At 48.9% G+C, this 23278-nt stretch overlaps 1 protein-coding gene across 47 annotated transcripts in view; it reads right to left on the bottom strand.

The window, feature by feature from the left end:
- Positions 1–23278, bottom strand: part of MYLK (myosin light chain kinase) — a 299269-nt gene that overhangs the window by 189932 nt on the left and 86059 nt on the right. For 30 of the 47 annotated variants that reach the window (XR_014822439.1, XM_084986980.1, XM_084986986.1 and 27 more), the window contains one exon: positions 624–791. Coding sequence is in view for 46 of the 47 variants with exons in the window: in XM_084986980.1 (XP_084843106.1) it covers positions 624–788 (165 nt within the window). In the remaining variant the exon portion in view is untranslated. Of the gene's footprint in view, positions 1–623; positions 792–6755; positions 7104–7144; positions 7304–23278 lie in introns of those variants that run through there. The other 17 variants (XM_021070233.2, XM_084986984.1, XM_021070237.2 and 14 more) reach the window with 6 other exon arrangements.

Here is a 23278-nt window from a genome sequence, read left to right as displayed (position 1 = left end):
AAAACAAAACAAAAAAACCAAAACCAAAACCAAAACCAAAAAAATGTTAATCCAGGAAATTAAAGAGGATTCAAAGAAATGGAAAGATATTCCACACTCTTTGGTTGGAAAAATTAATATTGTTAAAATGCCCATACTCCCCAAGGCAACCTACAGATTCAATGCAATCCCTATCAAATTACCCATTAGTGAAAGGTGACAGAGTTGAAATAAGGGCTGTCTTGCCCCCCACTGCTCTGGAGGTACCACGTGGATGCACTTGAGGGTTAGTTAACCAAACACTCCTTCCAGGTAGGAAGCGAGAGAAAAATGAGAGTTCATTCTCAATTGTCCAGAGTTGAGGGCACGTATTGAAACCCAAGCTCTTCTCCTACAGTCAGGGGCACATATCTGGAACATGACTTGTGTTAATAGCAAAACATCTCAGTGTCCTTCCCAAGCCCCGAGTTCTCCAGCACAACCCAAAGGCAACCACGAACACAAGAAATAGAGAAAAACGGTGCATATTCACTTTACACGCAGGCCCAAAGGAGAAACAGCCCTTCTGCCAGACCAGCCTGCTGTGGAGAGGGCTGGAGTAGAAGTGACGCCCCCATGCCCCCAACCCCTGCCTCGCTTCTTACCCTCCCTTCAAACTTGGCAGTGGCTCCTTCCTTGATGCAAAGATTCCGAGGGGGCAAAATGAAAGCAGGGGCCTCGGTCAGGGGCGTGGAGCCGACTCTCGAGTGATCCATGGTGAGGGAGGTTTTGGAAACGTGCGTCGAGGCAGCCAGCTTCACATCCCCCATGGTCTGCAAAAACAGGAAGGAAGAGCAGGTCAGACAAGACAAAGTACAGCCCGTTCTCCCGGCAGGCAGCCGGAGTGCCCAGTGTGCTGGTTGGGGCCACGGTGTCATGGGTTTTCCAGAGAGCCCCAAGAGGTCAGGGTCCAGCAGGAGCTCCTCTCTGGGAGTAACAGGGTCCAGCAGGAGCTCCTCTCTGGGGCTCTGTGTCCCCCCCCCCCCCCATGCAAAGCTGCCCCACCTGACACCAGCTCTATGACCATGTCCTGACCTCCCCCCGACCCCTGGGAGAACTTCAAGGGCAGGAAGAGAGAAACCAGATGGTTCTCAGCATTTTTACAATGGGTATCTAAAGTCGGAGCTCAATAGTCACTCAACCTCCGGAATTAATATCTACATTAGGTGCTTGTGGTAGAAAGCCAAGGCTGCTTTTGCCTAAAGGGTGAGAGCTCTCAGGCTAAAGGAAATGGGATCCACATGGGAGCAAAGAGTTTGGGGTTCACATGGCAAGGATCCTGGATGAGAAGAGGTGAGTGTGGGGGGTTGAATGCGGGGAAGGAAGCAAGGCTGGGGAGGCATCCCACTTCTGGGGGCTGGATTGCAAAAAAGCCTCAAAGGTCACAGAAAATTGGAGAAGGAAGCATTTCAAGGTTACCCAGATTAAGCCCTCCATTTTCAACTGAGGCCCAGAGCAGGTAAGTCACTTGCCCAGAGAGACAACGCAAATGATGGCATCGCCAGCAGGAAAACCTCAGGCTCCTGACTCCTGGCTCAGGGCCTCACTGGGACTAGATAGGATGTCCATAGCAGCTGGCAGGTTGGTTGGAACAAAGGAAATTCCTTGGGATCAATTATGGAAGTGGAATAGGTAATAGGTAATAGGTAATATGGTTGAAAACTATAGAAATGGACTTTGGGTGTCAAAAATGGAGCTGTTGCCATGAGCTGTGGTGTAGGTCACAGATGTGGCTCTAATCTGGTATTGCTGTGGCTGTGGTGTAGGCTAGCAGCTGCAGCTCTGGTTCAACCCCTAGCCTGAGAACTTCCATATACTGCAGGTGCGACCCTAAAGAGCAAATAAAATAAAACAAAATAAACTGAAGAGGAACAGTATTTCTGTTTTTTATTTTTCTCTTCACTTTCTCTGGATTTTCAGCCACAAGCTAAAGTTTCATGCTAAGTGGGGCAAGCTGACAGAAACAAACCCAGTGGTGTCTGGGCATGAAATTAGTTTGTTTAAATTTAATAGCATCTAATAAAAATAAAATGGAGATCTATTTTGAAGTACAAGTTAAAGTAACAAAGACCTAGGTTTGTTTGTCCCAGGGCACATCCTTTGCTTGACAAAGCCAGCTTTCTCCTTTCATTGATGAAGGATTAGCTTTGCAAACAAAATCCTTTCCAAATGATAAGACTTACAGGTTCACTGCAGTAACAATAAAAGCCAAATTTAAATAGCACTTACTACATATCAGGAACTATTCCAAACACTATAAATAATAGCTCATTTGCTCCTTACAACAACATGGAGACACATAATCTCATCATCTCCACTTTATGGACTACAACCAGGGAGGCTCAGCAGGACGTGACATTTAGTACGGAGCAGCATTGGCATTTGATCCCAGGTGTCTTGCACCAAAGCTACTATTCTTTTTTTTTGTCTTTTTTTAGGGCCAAACCTTTGGCATATGGATATTTCCAGGCTAGAGGTCGAATCAGAGCTGCAGCTGCCGGCCTACACCACAGCCACAGCAACTCAAGATCTGAACCGCATGTGCGACCTGCACCACAGCTCACAGATTCTTGATCCACTGAGCAAGGCCAGGAATTGAACCTGCATCTTCATGGATACTAGTCAGGTTTGTTACCACTGAGCCACAACAGGAACTCCCCAAAGCTCCTCTTCTTAACCCCTGGACCCTCTCGCCTCCTGTAAGCAGTAAGAGTCAGCTGGTGGGAAGGAGGTCTCAGATTGGGGTAATAAAAGAGAAAGTTGAGAGCTGCTACCACATACGCATAAAACTGAGATATTTTTTATTTTAATTTTTTATGACTGTACCCATGGCATATAGAAGTTTCCAGGCCAGGGATTGAATCTGAGCCATAGCTTCGACCTAAGCCACAGCTGCAACAACACAGCAACCTGCCATGTCAGGCTGGGGATTGAACCCGTTCCTTCACAGCAATCGGAGTAGCTGCAGTCAGGTTCTTAACCCAGTGCACCACAGTGAGAACTCCAAAACTGAGATTTTTTTTTTTTTTTGGTATGTCATAGCAAACCATTGACAGCATTAAAAGGCAGATGATGGCCTAAGATAAAATGTCTGCAACAAGAGCAAAGGACTAGGACACTTTGTATCTAAGAAAACACACTCTGAGAGATAAATAGAGCTATCACTTGGGTGATTCACAGAAGATAGACAAACGACCACAATGCTAATGGACACTGCCCAGCCTCAATCAGAATCCCAGAATGCAAATTAAGAAACAATTATTACTTTAAAAAACTAACCAAACTGACATTTAAAAAGAAAATAATAGTCAATACTAGTGAGACTGGGTAGACTCATACCCTTTGGAGGAGTATGAGCTAACACAATCTTTCCGGAAAGCAATGTGGCAAAAAGATTCTGAAAAAAATCATCCATTTCTTTCCTTGGTATTCCTACATTTAAAAACATATTACTGGGGAGTTCCTGTCGTGGCTCAGTGGTTAACGAATCTGACTAGGAACCATGAGGTTTCGGGTTCGATCCTTGACTTCACTCAGTGGGTTAAGCATCCAGCGTTGCTGTGAGCTGTGGTGTAGGCTGCAGAGGCGGCTCGGATCTCACGTTGCCATGGCTCTGGCATAAACTGGCAGCTACAGCTCCGATTGGACCCCTAGCCTGGGAACCTCCATATGCCGCAGGAGCGGCCCTAGAAAAGACAAGAAAAAAAAAGTACTGGGAAAGAATCAGAAATGCAGCCCTAAATTTATATATAAGACTGCTAATCCCATTATTTATAAGAAAAAGGAAAACAATCCATTTAAATGCAAATAAAAACCAGTTAAATATCCAACAGTGAGAATTGGGTGAATATAGCAGAATATCAGGCAGTTCTATCTGTATATTTATAAGGAAAATGATAATAATAATTTGATAATATAAAAATTTTAAACTAAAAACAAGTTTTACTATGGAAAATTTCCAACAGAAAAGCAGAAAGAATAAAATGAGCATCTCAAACACCCGTCATGTACACTCAACAATTAGCCTTTTGCCATATTTGTATCACTGTATTTATGTATGTGTTTGCAGAAATATTTCTTTTTTATTTACTTATTTATTTTTTGTCTTTTTGCCATTTTTTGGGCCACTCATGCACGGCATATGGAGGTTCCCAGGCTAGGGGTCTAATCGGAGCTGTAGCCACCGGCCTACGCCAGAGCCACAGCAATGCAGGATCCGAACAGCGTCTGCAATCTACACCACAGCTCACGGCAATGCTGGATCCTTAACCCACTGAGCAAGGCCAGGGATCGAACCCACAACCTCACGGTTCCTAGTTGGATTCGTTAACCACTGAGCCACCACAGGAACTCCCTGCAGAACTATTTCAAGGTGGTAATCATATAATTTTAACGGCAAGAATCAGGACACGATCATTCACTGCATTAAAATAAATTTATTGGGCAGCTACCATGTTATCAGCCAGTATTAGGGATAGAGCAGTCATAATTACGAGTGTGTGGTAAGTGTGATAACATAGCAATAGGGAAGGAATGGGGTTCTTATATCCTGCGGAGCCACCTAGGACCACACCCCAGAGGGGACACTGCTTCCTGTACTCTGCTCCACTGCCACGAAGTGTGGTGACAGATACACTCTGTGCTGCCAGCACCAGGAGTGGGGTGGAGTGAGGGCAGCTATCACAAGGCCAGAAATCCAGGGCACTGCTACTTTCTAGCTGTGGTCTGGCCAAGGTACTCCAGCTCTCCTGGCCCCGGTTTTCTTCTCTGTAAAATGGGAACAATAATATCAACCTCGTACAGTTGCGGGGAGGATTTAAATAAGACTGTAGGAGTTCCCGTCGTGGCACATTGGAAACGAATCCAACTAGGAACCATGAAGTTTCGGGTTCAATCCCTGGCCTTGCTCAGTGGGTTAAGGATCTGTCGTTGCCTTGAGCTGTGGTGTAGATCACAGATGCAGCTCTGATCCCATGTTGCTGTGGCTGTGGCATAGGCCAGCGACCACAGTTCCGATTCGACCCCTAGCCTGGGAACTTCCATATGCCATGGGTGTGGCCCTAAAAAAGACAAAAGACAAATAAATAAATACATAAGACTGTATATACAACACTTAGTACAGCATAAAAGGCTCTCGATAATAGCTGTCAATATCCTCGTCATCCAGCTCCCAAAGGGAAAGCAAGTTCCCCACCCTGCAGGATAGACCTTTTTCACCAAGGACAGCAAGCCCAGGCCAGCCTGGTTATTCTCAGGGCAAGGGTATCCAGTGGGATTACTGTGTAACAGCAGCGGGAAGCAGATGGCACACAGTGAGAAGGTGGGTCGGAAGGCCCGGGGCCCCCGGCAGCCTCCGCAGCACAGTCCTATCTCTGCGAGAGCACTGAATGGGCAAGGTGCACGCACACGACATCCGGCTGGGCCCTAATCTCACTCAATCCCCTGGTCCTGCAAGGCAGTTCTGATTATGCTTCAGTCACAAATGAGGACACCAGGGCTCAGAAAGCCAAGTGCACTTGTCCAAGGTAACATAGCTAAGACATGGAAACCAAACCAAATTCTGATGGCAGCTGTACCCTCTGGGCTTCCTGAAGGGCTGCCTGACCCAGACGAGGCATTTCCTGCTCTTCCCCAGTAATAGCAGATGCACTAGGCAGAGGCTTGGGAGTTGCACAAAGGAAAGGGGCGGGAAATGTAACACCCCTTTCTGCTTTCAGGCCTAACTTTGGGAGACACAAGACCTTCCCACCTCTGTTTTTGGAGGAGCTGGAAACTAGGCATGGTGACATCAGGCTCAGAATCCTCTCTATAGATCCTCTTGATCCAAGACCCTCTGAGGTTTCCTGAAGGCCCCCTCCTCTCATCAAAAGGAACATGTTTGGCCTCAAACACTGAAGACAGAAGTCATCCATCCCTGGGCAGGTGGGAAGGTCTGGCTTCAGATTAGAAAGAGAAGAGGCAGGTCAATTCTGCAAGGGGACATCCAGTTGGGGGTGGGTGTCAGTGGGTAGGGCAGTTATTAACTACCACGCAGGCAGAACCGGAGCCCCCTCGCAGGCTGGCTGACACACCAAACAGCTCTGCTCAGCCCAGCGCCCCGCCCCCTGCCATCAGCTGCATAAACAGATTCCGTCCACACTGCCAGTTTATGGTTACTGACATATTTGGAATGCTCTATCAAAATAACAACAGTAATAAATCAAACCAAACTCTCCTTGTTCCCTTCTAATCTCTCATCCAGCCTGGTGACCATGTTCAAACATCAGAGGGGCTGGGTAGTTTTTAGGATAATTTCTCTATAGGCAGAGCAGTATCAGGGGCTGGAATCAAATACACCTAGCTAGGGGGTTTCATTCAATACCAGTTAAAAGCAGATCAAAGGAGAAAGAAGTAAGAAGAGGAAAAAAAGGAGGAGGGGATCAGGAATGGCGGTGGGCAGAGAGCTGGAAGCAGCACCCGTCCCCCAAACACACACGTACACACACAAAGCTCTCCTCCAAATAAGGTTTCCACAAGTAGCAGAATTTATCAATCATTCAAAGCAGCACTAAGATAACTTGACTTTAATTCCATCAAAAGCACTTTGAATTGTCTCTTGAACCCAGAAAGGAACACTTTGAACTATGGCAAAAAGAGAGGGCAACCCCGAGGCAAGAAGACTCAGAAAAAAGTTTATAATCAGGGATTAAGTTCTATAGCAGAACAAGTTTAGAGAAGCCAGTTCTCCCCTTTCTTACCCAGAGTGCGTACATTTTAAATGATCGCTGTCCTTAAGCACCTGATCAGGCAGCAAGGCATCCTGGAAACATGGTAGCTTCCCTTCAGGGATGGGCTCCCCGCGGGCTCCGCCCTGCAAACCTGGCAGTCAGCCATGAACCCACCGGAGCCTCAGGCACAGAACAGATGCAGCAAACCACCAAGGTGCAAATGCCCCAGGCAATGACAGCTCCCTCTCTTCACCTTAATCCTCTCTCTTCAGTGAGCTAGAATACCAACAAATTCCCTAATCGCTCCTGATCCTGGAACAAGCTGCTTCTCGGCTGTGGGCCATGCAGGCTGACTTGCCATGACCCACAGAAGCAAGCAGTGGGGCAGGACCACACACCAGAGATCAGACACGCCTTACCGTGGCCTCTTCCCTGGGCAGCTCTCCCAGGAGTCGGGATGCGTGGGCTGCCTGGTTTACCCCTGTACTGCAGAGATGCCTGTCCAAGGTCTGTCCGAGAAGGTAGACAGCGAAGGAGAGCCGGGGATGCCGCAGAGCCCAGGGCCAGACTCAAAAGTTAAGGGGCGTACGTCTGACTGCTCCCAGATGTTGAAACTTGCCTTGCGCCAGCAGCCAACTTCACCCGGTCAGAGAGATCTGTTGTTCTAATCCGCCCAGCTGGGGTGACCTTTGAAACCCCTGGCTACCAGCTGCAGAGGCTCTCAATAGAGTCCTGGGGAAACCAGGGTTGGAAGCACACAGGTTTTTACGTGTGCAGAGCTGCAGGTTCCAGGCTGAGTGTGGAGCAAAGGGAGGATGCCGTCAAGCAGAGAGCCGAGTCCTTGGAGGGGCCAGGCACACCCCCAACTCCACATCTGGCCTGGCATGCCCACCCCAGGCACATCTGGCCTGGGATTACCCCCAGGGCTCCTGGGACACTTGTCTCCTGAGACCCAGCTCTCTCCTCCTTGAGCTGAAGAAGCCCTGTTTACAATCCCTGGAGAGGGAGCTGGCCCCAACAGCAGACAAGGATGGGGGGACGCCTGTGTTGCAACTGTGTTGAGGAATGTGGGCTTAGATTTGAACCAGGCTCCACAGGCTGTGTTCACATAAGAATAAGACTTAGCAGCGCTGGTCCTGGCCCCACCCCAGGGGAGATTCAGGAGTGGTCCTGGATGCATACTTCTTCTTCTTCCTTTTTTTTTTGGCTGTGCCCACAGCATGCAGAAGTTCCTCAGACTGGGGATCAAATCTACACCACAGCAGTAACCAGAGCCACAGCAGTGACAATGCCGGATCCTTTACCCACTGAGCCACCAGGGAACTGAACTCCTGGTGCCTATTTCTAAAACATGGTAGCCAGGTGATGCCAAGTCCAGTCCCTCTCCTCGCACAGAGAGAAGGTATTTCCATAGTTTGAAAGGAATCTTGCAGCATGTACCAGTCACACCTTGGGACAGACTGCAGACATCCCAATAAGGAATGATGTGGATTTAAGCTTTTCCATTGATTTTTTTTTTGCATTTTTAAATGATTTTTATTTTTTCAATTATACTTGGTTTACAGTGTTCTGTCCCCTTCTACCGTATAGCAAAGTGACCCAGTCACACACACACACACACATATATATATATATACATTCTTTTTCTCACATTATCCTCTATCATGTTCCATCATAAGTACCTAGCTTTAGTTCTCTGTGCTATACAGCAGGTTTTCATTGCCTATCCTTTCCATTGAGTCTTGAGTAAATGGTCTTCTCCTAACACCTTGCTGACCCCATAATCCTCTAGCTCAGCAGTTCTCAAACTTATGGGTCTCAGGGCCCCTCATGCCCCTAAAATTATCCCAAGGACCTTTTCTGTGTAAATTGCAGCTATCAGTATTTATTAGATTAGAAATTAAAACTAAGAAACAGTAATTCAGGAGTTCCCATTGTGGCTCAGCAGGTTAAGAACCAATGGAGTGTCCAGGAGTATGCTGGTTCGATCCCTGGCCTTGCCCAGTGGGTTAAGGATCCAGCTTTGTAGCAAGCCACAGCGTAAGCTGCAGATATGGCTCAGACCTGGTATGACCATGGCTGTGGCGTAGGCCAGCAGCTGCAGCTCTAATTCAACCCTTAGCCTGGAAACTTCCATATGCCACAGGTGGCACCATAAGAAAAAAGAAAAAAAGGAAAGAAAAAAAAGAAACTAATTCATTTTAAACACCAATAATATGCCCATTATGTTAACACAAGTACCATTTTGAAAAGAAAAATACATTTTCGAAAACAAAACAAAAACGTTTAGTACGAAGAGCTGTTCATTTGTGCAAATTTCTTTAATGCCTGGCTTAATAGAAGACAGCTAGATTTTCATATCTGCTTCTGTATCCAGTTGGTTGTGACATCACAGTATTTGTAGCTGCTGGAAAACTCCCCTTGAGAGGAAAGGAGAGCAAAAAGGCACATGACATGTTCTTACAAAAGGTGCTTGGACCTCCCAAGAGTCTCAGGGACCCCCATGGTCCTCAGGGCCCACTTTGGGAACCACTGCTCTCCCCAGCACCATCTGCTCTCATTTCTGTCCTCAGTAAAGCTCACGCATGGAAAGGGAAGAGTAGTTTTCCGGGAGGAGTGGTGTGTGGCTTTGAGGGGCGGGGGGAATTACACCTAATCTGACCCTATTTTTTTTTCCCCAAAGAGAATGGTTAATAAATGTGATCCGGAGAGACTTGAAGACAGACACTGACGAAGAAAACACCTTTAAGTCAACTGAGTTCTTGGGCAAGACTTAATATGCACCCCAGATTCTGGAAGACCCTACATGTGGTAGATACTGGAATATTTTATGGATAATAAAGGAAGAAATGAACCCCCAAAGCAATGCTGTTCACCACTGAGGAACAGAGCTGAATCCAGATCTGGTCGTCTAGATGGAGGTCTCTGGGGGTGGCAATAGGAAACTCATCTTGTTTTTGTTTTTATTTTATTTTTTATTTTTTCATCTTTTTAGGGCCACACTAGCGGCATATGGAGGTTCCCAGGCTAGAGGTCTAATCGGAGCTGTAGCCACCGGCCTATGCCACAGCAACGCAGGATCTGAGCTGCATCTGCAACCTACACCACAGCTCACGGCAACACCAAATCCTTAACCCACTGAGCGAGGCCAGGGATCAAACCCGCAACCTCATGGTTCCCTAGTTGGATTCGTTTCTGCTGCGCCACGACGGGAACTCCAGGAAAGTCACTTTGAATTGGACAGAACCAAGGACAGAATTTGGACAAAATCATGGCAGGTGTGTCAATGGCACACCTCACAGCTGCCATGCAGTCCTGTGGTTATTTGATTAACATCTCTCTTTCCCCCTGAACACAAGCTCCACCACCAGGTCATGGGTCCTGCATGTTTCACTCACTACTGTATCCCAGAAATATGGATGAGCACACAGTAAGTTCTCAATAAATGCTTGCGGAAACAGGAATAAATTGAAACTCAGGCTAAAAACTTTAAAAAATCATTTCCAGGAGTTCCCGTCGTGGCGCAGTGGTTAACATATCCGACTAGGAACCATGAGGTTGCGGGTTCGGTCCCTGCCCTTGCTCAGTGGGTTCACGATCTGGTGTTGCCGTGAGCTGTGGTGTAGGTTGCAGACACGGCTCGGATCCCGCGTGCCTGTGGCTCTGGCGTAGGTCGAATCTACAGCTCCGATTCGACCCCTATCCTGGGAACCTCCATATGCTGTGAGAGCGACAACAACAACAACAACAACAACAACAACAACAACAACAAATCATTTCCAAAAAGTCACTTCCAGCACCATTTAATTCAGCTGTATAGGGAAAGCCGTAAGTGAACAGGTCATTACAATTAAAAAAGAAAAAAAATCTATGTCTCTGTGGCCTATAGGCATTTGGTTCCAGACACACAGGTGCCGGTCCTGGCTCTAAACCTGTTATGGATCTTGTGCTTCTTTTCTCCTCTGCTTCTCAGGTTTCCTGGCTATGAAGTGGGGACAATCTCAGCTGGCCCTGCGTACACTCTCTGGGTTTCCTGCTGGCATCTCCGAGAGCCTCAGGTCCAGGTTTCTGGGTTCCTGAGGGAAATCAGGCAAAGCCAGCCTCCTCTGTACCCATGGCTTTCTGAGCCTTTCCTCTGGGAAAACACATGACAGGAAGGCTGGCATCTGCAGGCAGATGAGCTGCCTGTGCCAGCCCCGCCACATCAGCAGAGCAGCAGACTGCAGGCGAGAGGCGGGTGTCTGCTCAGCAACTCTACCCTGAGTGCCCACATCTTTGGCAGAAAGTTCTTTTTAAATTTTCGTAACAGGGGACACACACACAGGGAGCTCGAACCAAATAAGCACACCCGACCGAACACACAGTGTGAACGAGTGAGGCCTGGTCTGGAGCTGTTCTCTGCCTGTTGGGATTCTTGCTTCATGTGAGACTTAATGAGACTAGTTGAGAGACGCTTTCTGCAACAAAAGTCACATGCAAAAAAGAAATCAAAGCCAGAGGCAGAAACCCCTGATTATAATTCACTTGGCAATATGCACATTCCTATCACAGTCCAGCAACATCCTCAAGTTCACTCGGTTCATTATCAGTTATTATCCCTGCAGAAGTAAGTTTGGGGTCACAAGCTTTTCTTTTCTCTTTTTTTTTTTAATCTTTTTGCCTTTTCTGGGGCTGCTCCCATGGCATATGGAGGTTCCCAGGATAGGGGTCTAATCGGAGCTGTAACTGCCAGCCTACGCCAGAGCCACAGCAACGCGAGATCCGAGCCACGTCTGCAACCTACACCACAGCTCACGGCAACACTGGATCCTTAACCCACTGAGCAAGGCCAGGGCTCAAACCCACAACCTCATGGTTCCTAGTCGGATTTGTTAACCACTGAGCCACGACGGGAACTCCAGGGTCACGAGTTTGTTAATTCAACCATTTGCTTCTCAAATACCTTGCCTGCCCCCCACCCCGCCCCCGCCCCCTGCTCCCTGTCCCAACTCTGCTAAGCCACACCAATGTGCCTGAGACATGAGCATTGTGAGGATGCAGGCAGGAGCAGCCCCAGCTCCTTCCAAAGGAACACAGGAAATCCACCTGGGGGACGGGATTGGTACGTGTGGCTTCTACCCACAGGATGGCCCTTAGCGGAGAACAAACTGCTGTGTGGTCAGACATACGTTCTCCACTGGGAAACTGTGTGACCTGAGGCAAGTGATAACTTCTTCTTTTTTTTTTTTTTTTTTTGTCTTTTTGCCATTTCTTGGGCCGCTCCCATGGCATATGGAGGTTCCCAGGCCCCTTAAGGGTCTAATTGGAGCTGTAACTGCCAGCCTACGCCAGAGCCACAGCAACACAGGATCTGAGCCGTGTCTGCGACCTACACCACAGCTCACAGCAACGCTGGATCATTAACCCACTGAGCAAGGGCAGGGATCGAACCCGCAACCTCATGGTTCCTAGTCGGATTCGTTAACCACTGCGGCACGACGGGAACTCCCCCCCCCCTTTTTTTTTTAAGTGATAACTTCTGAAAGCCTTAGTTGACTCATCTGTAACATGGAGCTACTACTAGCACTCTTCTACCTGTAGGGTTGCTGCGAGGCTAGGCAATGTCTGTGAAAGAGCCCAGCCCAGGCTCTGGCACTGAATAAGTACTCAGTCCACGGCGGCTACTACTGTTAATGTTGGTGTTGTTTTAAGACTTCTGTCAGAAGCTCAGAGGCTAGAAACAGGCTTGGCCAGGCAGAGGGCCAGCTCAGGAGAAATCAGGCGGCAGCAGCCAATGCTTAAATAGTTTAGAAGAAAGCGTCAGCGGCTGTGGTGCTCACTATGGCTACACCATAGCCAGCTGTATGACCTTAAGAAAGTCACTTGCTGTCTCTGGTTCTCTCTCTGACCTGAAGGGACACTCTGGCCCTTCCTGCCCTGGTTTGTCCTGTCTCTAGGATGGCCGCCAGCTCTCCGTGGGACACCTGGGCAGGTAGAAAAGGTTCCAGCAGGGGGAGCCAAGCCCAGGGCAGCGACTAGATGCTTCAGGACACAAGAAAAAGAGGAAAGAAAAGACTTCTAGGCCTGCTGCCGAATTGGGAGGTACACTTGGTCCTCAGGGCACGCCACACCAGCACAGGCCATGAAGACTGTGACCTAGACCGGTGCTAGGAACAGGCACAAATGAACTTACTCCAGCCTCTCAGCCTCTGGCCAGCTCGCAGGTTGAGCTTCTGATTCTGTGAGCTCTGTCCTGAGAGGAGCTGGGACTGAAAGAGCTGGGGCGGCGGGTGGCAGGGGGGTGGATCCCAGAAAAAAAGAGGAGGAAAAAAGCACCAATAACAGCTCCTGTTTAGGGAGCACTTACTATGTGTCAGGCATTGGAATAAGTACTTAAGTGACTTCCCTCAGCAGAGTGACTAATGCGAACAGCAAAATTAAGGGGACAGGGTGCTGGGCTGGGGAGTGTCATTTGCTCATTAAGTAAAGGGAGTATATCTTTTCTTTCTACTACGTCATCCTTCCTCTCTCACCTCCAATTTAGCCAACATTTAGTCATTTGAGTTATGGTGGAACAGGAGTCCTGGGGGCAGGGAGCAGGTGGAAGGGGTGGCAGCAGGGATGTGCTGTTGGAGTTGGAGTGTCAGAGGGCTGAAAGGGGCAGGAGAGGGAGTAAAGGGAAGGGTCCCCCCACCCTACCCCGTGCCCTGGGTCTGCCCGGCCCTTCCTCTCCTGGTCTTTAGAAAAGCCTAGGAAAGTTTTGGAAAAGAAGGCCCAGGAGGGAAGGAAGCTCAAGAACTGCTGATCACACCCTCCCTGGAGGGGTCCTGAGCAGCTCCTCCAGCTCCAGACAAGCATGTCCCATCCCCTCTTTCTGAGCCACCTGACGCAGACACTGACCCTGGGCTTTCTGCCTGGAGCTGGCCCCGCGATGATGATCTTAGGGGGGACCAGCCAGAGGATCCTGTGCCGGGAGGGCCCTTGGACTCTGAGAACATGGATGCAGGTGAACTGTGAGCAGAGCTCACCCAAGCCTGGCTGCTGAAAAAGGCCTCAACTCCACTCCACACGGTTTAGGGATGCCACCTCTAAATCATGGCCAGCACCCCATTGCCTGTTTCTCCTGGGAAAACACTAGCCCTGAGGCTGGACTAAGGCCTGGCTGATGCAACGAGGAATGGAGATGACTCTCTTGTGGGAGGTCTGCCTTTCCCGGTGAGAGGCTCAGGCATTGGGCTCAGACGGTGTCTTCCAAGGAGAGGGGGAGCAGGGAGCACTGCCAACAGGGGTGGCCGCAGAGGTGCGGATGCTGCTAAGAGCCAGGGCTGAGTCTGAAGACTGTCTCCAGCCACGAGCATCCACAGCTCCTGCTGAGCTTTCCGGGTCCCAGCAGTTGTCAGCACCCAGCTGGCTCCATCATGTCCCTGGTTCCCTCAGTTTCCCTTACTAAGAAGCCTGGGGGGTCCTTCCTTTGCAAACCCTGTGACACAGCACAGGAAAATGAGGCAAGCCAATGAGCTTTACCAAACGCTACAGTCTCGCAGATTTGAAACTGGAATTTGCAAAAGTTTTGTAATTACTCCCGCAGGCACAACCTGCCTCCTCCAGCTCTCTGGATTTCTCATTTCCCTCCCACCCTTGGTTTGTGCTGAGACAAGGGGGAAGGTGCACTGAGAAGGGAATGAGGAGAGAGCTGAGCAGGTGTCTCCAACATGCTAGAGGAGGGAGGATGCCATATCCAGGTGGGTTTTTCCCATGAAATTTTCAGGTTGGCCACCTCAACCAGAGAGAGAGCATTGATTCCCACATTAGGGCAAAGCCTAGAACCGTATCAAGAATGTCACTGGGGTAACTGTTAGTCCTGGGACACCAGAAACAAGAAACAGACAATCTAAGAGTAAGCTAGGTGGTGTTGCCAGGCAGTGGACCAAGTGATCCCATCCACAGGCTTTGTGGTCAGACATGCAGGCACTCGAACCTGCTTCTGCCACTTAGTAGCCAGATGACCACAGGTGATTTGCTTAATTCCTCTAGACCTCAATTTTCCCATCTGTAAGTCTGTTTTGCAAGGTTCTGTGGAAATGAGGGGAAAGTCTAGTATCTAGCACAACGTCGATACACAGAATAGCCAGTACATTGTAACTATGATGCAATTTCTAGTAATACCTGGCGCATAGCAAGCACTCAGCAAATGGTACTTCTCTGGTAACAGTCAACTATGAGGACCAATCAGAGGCATCACTTTTCATTTAGATGTTCTAGTTCACTGAAATGCTGCCACAAACCCCACCTTATCTATCACAGAGAGTAGATTACTAATTTGTCCTCTTAGTAAGGGTTGATGTCTTTTGATAGTTACTTGTCATTGGCTGGACAGTATGCATGGCTCTCATACTCCCGGTTAGCACGGTGGAATATGGCTGGATTGCAGACTGTGGGGGTGGGTAGGGGACCTCAATCTAGCCCAACCCCTTTACTTTACAGATGAGGAAATGGGCTCGGGGTGGACCTATGCATCCTCAGAGACCAGAGGGCAGGGATCTCTGAAGTTTGCAAGACACAGAGAATGAACCATGACCATCTAAGCAAATGCAGGAGAGAGCCGAGCTGGGCTGGGGAGATGGTGGTGCCTGTCTCAGAGCAAGAAAACTCATCTAGGGAAGGGATGGGTCAAGAGAGGTTTTGCAAGAGAGGGTCATTAAATTGAGACTTGGTTGTGGAGGGCCTTGAGGGTAGTAATGCTTTAGATAATGCCACCCACATGCCTTTGATTTAAAATAAACTGCAAGCTCCTGACAACTTACAAGATGCTTTTCCAGTCACAATCTCATTTCAACTTCACAGCATCTTGAGAGTCATTACAACCCCATTTTACTGAAAGGAAATCTGAGGCTCAAGGACCAAGTGTCTTGCTTAAGTCACATAGCTAATAAAGCAGAACTAGAATCCAGTCCTTCGTACTCCAAATCCTGGCTCAATTTGGTAACATGCTCAGGAAGGATTTAGCAAGATATGCTCAGTCTTATAATAGACACCATACCCAACAGGAAGTTTCCAGTATAACAATTGTGTTGATATTCCCTTAGCTTTCACTGGAATGCTATCTGATGGGTACAAATTCAACTAAATGTAGTTGATTCTTTACTCAGGGAAATCCCCTTATATTTGTCCCACACAAATGACTTTAATTCCTCACACCTGCAGGAGAGACCATGCTTACTGGCTAATCTCTAGCAAGTTTACGCAGGGCCTTTGCCATCATCAGTAGATGCGCCTCTCCCTGCTCGCAGAGATTCTCTCTCTTCCCATTCACAGGCTGGCCACTGCTGTTCTCACCCAGAGCTTTCTCTCTTCTCCAGGCTCTCCTTGGTTCTCCTCCCACTGGCTGGGCACAAGCCCAGACCTTGGCCTCGGGGGCTGCATCAGGACTGCCAGAAGGATGCCTCGGCAGTGTGACAAGCCCTGTGTTTCCACATGCAGTTCACCTCTTGCTTCTACTTGCCCTCCCACGACATGAGGGCCTGTCCCCAGGACAGCCTCCAGCTCTGGGTGGGAAACAATGGCTTAGTGTTTCCTGGAACTTACCTGGGGTGGCGGAGAGCTGCCAACCCAGCCCAGGCAGGTTTATCAGCCTAAGGGCGGAAAGTCAGGCTCAGACATAGCCCTATTCCTCCTTCAGGCTTCTTCAGTCTTTGGTCTGGGGGGCTGCATCATCCTCGCCCCTCTGCTGATGGCACCCAGCTAGCACTGTGCAGTCCCACTAGGGGTGGGGCACAGGGGAGCCTCCCTCTCTGAGGCTCCATCAGGATTTTTGGGTACCAACCCCAGGTCCTTTGCAAAGGAGATTCGCTCCCCCTAGGATCCTGGAATGTCAGGGCTGGAAGGGACCTTAGACACGATGCCATCATACCTCTATTCCCAGAGGGGTGCAACATCCTGGAACCTTAGCTATATTCAAGGATTTGGGGGAAGAATTTTTATATTAGAGCCAAAGCATTCACATTATTGTACAGAATGACAACTCTAAGTAGATTTTACAAATAACCCTAAGACTTCAAAGAAGTGTGATTCTTTTGGCAAGCTGCTTCAGGATCCATGCCCCAAGCCCCCACTCCCAGAATACCAGTTCTTTCTCTATTTCCCCCAGGGATGGCAGAATCAAAGAAGCACTGGCCCCACCCAATCCACCTGTTTCACAGAAAGAAAACCTCAGGTCCAGCCAAGTGAAACGACCATGAACCACAATATCTACTGTTACTCCTCCTCCTCCTCCTCCACTGACTGAATGATTACTAGGAGCCAAGTATTGTACTGAGGGTTTTACCTAAGTTAACTTTCATTTTCCAAACAACTCTATAAGATAGGTATGATTTTCATTTTAAGATGAAGTCTTAAGTTGAGCAAAATCTAGAGCTAATAATGATGGCTACTTCTTATCAACTGGATTTGAACCCAGGCCTCTGGCTCCAAGGTTCAAAACCTCAGCAATATCACACTATTAAAGATGCCACAGGGGAGAGATGGGACTGGGTGGCGGTCCAGGGTGTGGGTGTCTTGTCCTGAATCGGCCACTAGATTACACACAGCCCCAGAACACAGGGGGCCTTAGCTCACCCTCAGTCTATCAGGAAGAAAACTGAGGCCCAGGGAGAAGGGCCCGACTTGAGGGCAGAGCCACCAAATTTCAGGGAAGGGATTTGCTAACAGTGGGCTTTAGGGAAGTATGCTAACATCTCTGGGGTTGGAAGACCGCTGACTTCCCTCCTGGCTGTGCCAATTATAATCTGATGCGTACATCCTGCCCACTTCATGGGCCTGAGCACCTGCAGGGGCCTTACTCACTTTGGTCTGCAGACAGCAGCACAGACAAGCTACCCTTAACCTCTTGTCTTGAAGGCTGGACAGGGCATGCTAGGGGGACTCATCTGACAGTTGCCTTTCACTTCTGGTCCCAAACTGATCAACTAGTCTGCTAGTCATTAGCTAAGCCAGTCATTGAAGGCCAGGAAGCAGAATGTATACACAGTAGCCAAAACCACAGCCACAAGCACGCACACCCCTCTCAGCAAGGAAATTCCAGAAGTTTGTTCATTCCTGTGGTTCGCATCTATAAGAATTTTCTTCCAGATCCCAATTTCTTAGGCCCCTGATGTTTGTCTAAAAAGCCGACTCCACAGCTAGACAAAAGCATGTTGAAAACATGTGACTCCCTCGCAATCATTCGCAACATTTACATTATCAGTGGTCTCCAAACTCGTCACCAGAGCCAAACGAGGCAGCTTTATCAAGTCTGGGCTCCCAGAGAACCCCAGCAAGGGGGGCTCAGAACTCACAGTCTGTCCAACCCTCATTGCCGTAGGTTTACCGAGCACCTGCCATGGCCACCAGGAGCACACGTAAGGTGAGGTTAAGCAAAGTGTGACACCCTCCCAGATCGATGACAGCGCTGCAGACAGAGTAGAGACACACCCGTCTTTAGACCTCACTCTGCCAACAGTCTCCGCCTGTGCCCGTGGTCTCCCTCCCTGGCACCCTGACTGCCCTCCCCAGCCCTGCCCCGCTCCTGCCTTTCCTTCTGAAGCGGCCCTTCTCTGGGTGAAGACCCCTGAGAACCACAGGTGGACAGGATGTCCTCAAACCCGGAGCTGGGCTTTGCTGAGCCCAGGCTCTCTGGGCCCCAGTCTCAGGCTTGTGTTGGCCCAGTGCCTCTGTGCTCAGCCCTCCAGGTTCATTTCTGACAGCTCAGGGACATAACTACCCTCCCCCCATTCCAGCCGAGCTGGGGCAGCTGTGGAGCCAGGTGGGGACAGATGAGAGGACCCAGAGGCAAGGTCAAGTAGGACACAAGTGCTGCCTTCAAGCACTCCCTGAAGACTCAAACAGAGCCAATCTAGGTGCTGGGATTCATGGGGAACCAGCCCAGATCCCAGGGGAATTTGTGCCTGAGGAAGAAGGAATCAGAACATCAGAGAGTGAGACTCAGGGAGCACTCGTGGAAGGGCCAGCACACCTCACTTTGTCCCCTGGACATCAGGAACCCTCAGCCTTCGGGGAAGACGCTGACCCGAGAGTAGATAAAGGGCTCACAGCCATCTACCTGCTTCCTCCTCAACGCAGCTCAGCCCTTCCACTCCCACCCACTGTCACATCTACCCCTGAGCACATGGGGCTGCAGCTTCTGGAGGCTCTCCTCCAGCTGTGGCTCTTCAAAGCTGAGTGACCCCAAGTTCACACGGCCCCTCCCTGATGTTCTAGGCCTGTCCAAGGTCCCCACGAGAGCTCCTTGTTCCTCTTCTGGATAGGCTCTGGGACCCTGAACACTCACTGGGGGCTGGAAGGCCACCATCTCTCACCATCCCTTTCATGCTCCTTGAGTAGGCAGGACAATCCACCTAAGCACCCGCCATGGTGCTCGCAGCAGGGCTGGCCCAGCGCCCAGGCTGTCCTGATGCGACCTTCACAATGGGTTGCGGCTCAAGGCCCTTCCAGACCATGGCCTGCCTGCCTCCCTTCCTCCCTCTCCTCTCAAAGGACCCCTTCTGGTTCCCTGTTCAGCAGGAGACTTGTGATGCCATTCAGAACATCTAGTCCTCACCATCTGCAACAACAGGAGATAACAGGGAGTGATGCACATTCTCCTGTAATGATTTTTTCCACCAATCATCTCCCTCCCTTCCTCCTCAGGCATCACTGAAGATACTGACAAGGCTAACATGTGTTTCTTCTCTTCTCCTGCCCCCCAACCTGCTCCAGAGAGAGGCTGCTGAGAAAGAACATGGTGACCCCTGGGAACCTGGAGAAAGGGTATGAAGAAAAGTGAGAGCACAGTGCACCAGCAAGAACACAGTTAAATGCGGCTGCCCCTCGGCAGAGAGGACGGCGCTCACAGGTGTCAGCTCAGCTGGCCCCAGTCATGGCCAGACCACCTGACCCTCCAGCCCTCTCCTGGATACAGGGGCCAGCAGGATGATCAGGGGCCACCCCAAGTGTCAGCTGGGCTCACACCTGGCCAGGGGAGCCAAGACCTTGCAGACAGGGCACTCAGAATCCTTCTGGAGTCCAGATCAACGAAAAAGCATAAGATAACCACAGGGGCCAGGAAAATGGGATTGGAAGTAAAACAGTTAGTAGGGAACTGACCTGTTCACAGTCCTTCAAACCCTCCATTCTTTTCTATGGCTGAGTAAAATTCCATTATCTATACACCACATCTTCTTCTTTTTTGCTTTTTAGGGCTGCACCTGCAGCATATGGAGGTTACCAGGATAGGGATCCAATTGGAGCTACAGCTGCCAGCCTACACCAGAGCCACAGCAACGCGAGATCAGAGCAGTGGCTGAGGCCTACACCACAACTCACGGCAATACTGGATTCTTAACCCACTGAGCGAGGCCAGGGATCGAACCCACAACCTCATGGGTCCTAATCGAATTTGTTTCCACTGTGCCATGATAGGAACTCCCCCCACATCTTAAACCAATCTCCTGTTGATGGGCTCTTTGGTTGTGTGCATGTCTTGGCCGTTGTAAATACTGCTGCTATGAACTCTGGGGTGCATGTATCTTTTGAATTAGAGTTCTTGTCTTTTCTGGATATATGCCCAAGAGTGGGATTGCTGGATCACATGCTAACTCTATTTTCATTTTTTAAGGAACGTGCGTACTATTTTCCATATTTACATTCCCACACACAGTGTAGGAGAAGGGTTCCCTTTTCTCCACACTCTCTCCATTGGTTGCCGATTTTCTGCAACAGCTTTAAACTCACTCCAGTTCCCTTGTTTCATCCTCTTTTGTCATTGTTCATAAATAAACATTATTTGCTGCGAATTTGGTTGTGAGTAGGATTGCAAATGACTTTTTTTTAAATAAAATAAATACTATAATTTTATATATTTTTTTCCAGAAGTTTTCTCTATATGTACTTTTTTTTTTCTTTTTGCCATTTTTTGGGCCACTTCTACAGCATAATATGGAAGTTCCCAGGCCAGGGGTCGAATTGGAGCTGCAGCTGCCAGCCTACGCGACAGCCACAGCAATGCAGGATCCAAGCCAGATCTGCAACCTACACCACAGCTCACAGCAACACCAGATCCTTAACCCACTAATCAAGGCCAGGGATCGAACCCGCAACCTCATGGTTCCTAGTCAGATTCGTTAACCACTGAGCCACAATGGGAACTCCCATATGTACTTTTTAAAACAAAATTATGGAGTTCCCATCGTGGCTCAGTGGAAACAAACCTGACTAGTATCCGTGAGGATATAGATTTGATCCCTGGCCTTGCTCAGTAGGTTAAGAATCTGGCATTGCTGTGGCTGTGGTGTAGGCCAGCAGCTGTAGCTCTGATTTGACCCCTAGCCTGGGAACCTCCATATGCTTCAGGTGTGGCCAAAGAAAGAAAGAAAGACGGGAGGGAGGGAAGGAAGGAAGGGGTAAAAAAAAAATATTACACATACACATTATCATTGTCTTCATCTTCATACTTTTGTTCAACTACACTGCAAACTTTTTTTGGGTTATGGAATACTCTTCCTAAGTCTCGTTTTTAATGACTTTATAATATTCTGTCAAGTGGATGAACCATCATTTATTCAATCATGCCGCTATTATTTACCATTCAGGTTGCTCCCAATTTTGCTAAAACAAACAACATCACAAGCCATGATTTCATGAACTTTTCCTTCACTCTAGATGATATTTCCTGAAGATACATTTCAAGAATTCTTTTTACTGAGTCAAAGTGCTTGACATTTTTACAGCTCTCAAATCTAGGTCCTCTTTATTTCTGTCTACCTGACTTCCCAAGTATTTTGCTCTCCTTCCTCAGCCCCAGGTTGATCTTGAGCAGGTTGGTCTGGTGCCAGGGCTCAGGTATGAGCCAGGACCAGAGATTCCTGCACAGTTGGAAGGGATGCGCCCTTAGATACCTGACCAAGTCGGGCAAGTCTGGAGAAGTGAGATGAGCATTGAGCAAGACAGGGAGGGATCCAACCCCAAGAAGTCACGCGGTTCAAAACAACAGTTGTTACAGAGCAAAACATGGGGCCTCTGCTCTCTCCTATTACGACCCTGCCAGTGAGGATAACCCTGGATGCCCAAGTCTTTTCTTCCCAGCTGAGTCCGACCCTAACCTCAAGGTACCCTCCTCTCTAAGGCCTTCCCAGCAAGATTGATGACATGGGTTCATGAGCACCGACTAGAGCAAACTTTCTGATCCATGATCAAATACGAAAAACGAGGACAACACATGGAGATTTTCACATAGCTCATTGGACATAGTTTAAAAGGCTGCCCTTTAATCTCAGTTTAAGTCTTCAGACTTTCTTGGTATTCGTGTATTCTTTCATTCATTTGTAAAATTGTCCATGACTTTGTTTAATTAATGGTTCTCTCATCTGTCCCATATATTTTGAGCTCACTACCCGCCAGGTGCTATTCTAGACCCTGGAGACACAGCAAGGAGCCCAAGGGATAAAGGCACCCGACAATTAGCCATTCTCCTTGTGATGTAGATGCCTGACATCTAGCTTTTGATCACTGAGGCCTCCACTTCAAAGTGTTTCAGAGCGTTCCTGCCGTGGCAGAGCGGAAAAGAATCCGACTAGGAACCATGAGGTTTCAGGTTCGATCCCTGGCCTTGCCCCGTGGGGTAAGAATCCAGCATTGCCATGAGCTGTGGTGTAGGTGGCAGATGCGGCTCAGATCCTACATTGCTATGGCTGTGGTGCAGGCTGGCAGCTGTAGCTCCAATTCGACCTCTAGCCTGGGAACTTCCATATACCCTGGGTGCAGCCCTAAAAAAAAAAAAAGTTTCAAATAAACACACTGTCAGCTACAGGACTAGATAAACAGGCAGGCTGCCCCACCCATGAAGTTCCCCATTTTTAAAAAGAGTTTGTGTTGACCTAGATCTAGATAACTAACCATTTGACTATTGCTTTTCCCTTCTTGGGCTTTAATTCCCAGTCTTAGGCTTTAAATTCACCCATAAAGAGTCAATACTCGAAACCCTAGGAACCCTACCCTCAACCGCAATAAAGGCAGAACCCCAAGTCTGCTTGTTCTCTCATTCTCTCTCTCTCCCACCCACCCATCTACATGGGCGCGCACGCACACACACACACACACACACACACACACACACACACACACACACTCACACTCTTTGCTGCGTGACCCCAGGCAGGCCTTGCATCCTCCAGGACCTGTGAGTAATAAACCTGGTCTTTTCCAAGTTCCCTGATGGTTGTTACTGAGGTGTGTCTTGCCATTTTAAGAACCACAGGGTCAGTCCAGTCGCTACACTGACTGCCACAAGTAGCAGGGCCCAAGAGGGTGGCCCCAGGCATTTCTAGCTCACAGCATCACCATCACTAGGCTGAGATCACCACGGAACAGCACTCCTGCTCGGAGCAGCCTAAGCGCAGACTGTGAGGGCTCTGCTTCCACAGCCGCAGCACCCTCTGGGTTTGGACATCGCTGCAGCTCCATGTGGTGTCTTGCACAGTCACTTGCTGAGGACAGGGCTTTATAAAGACCCCAACACTCCCCAGAGGTTAGTGGGGACACTT

The sequence above is a fragment of the Sus scrofa genome, chromosome 13, assembly GCF_054392235.1.
Source record: "Sus scrofa isolate SSC_HxYL_T2T_F1_AM1 chromosome 13, Sscrofa_HxYL_maternal_Yorkshire_Landrace_v2.0, whole genome shotgun sequence".
NCBI classification, from domain to species: Eukaryota; Metazoa; Chordata; class Mammalia; order Artiodactyla; family Suidae; genus Sus; species Sus scrofa.
Note: the sequence above shows the minus strand (reverse complement) of the source record. Positions and strands in the feature narration are given on the sequence as shown.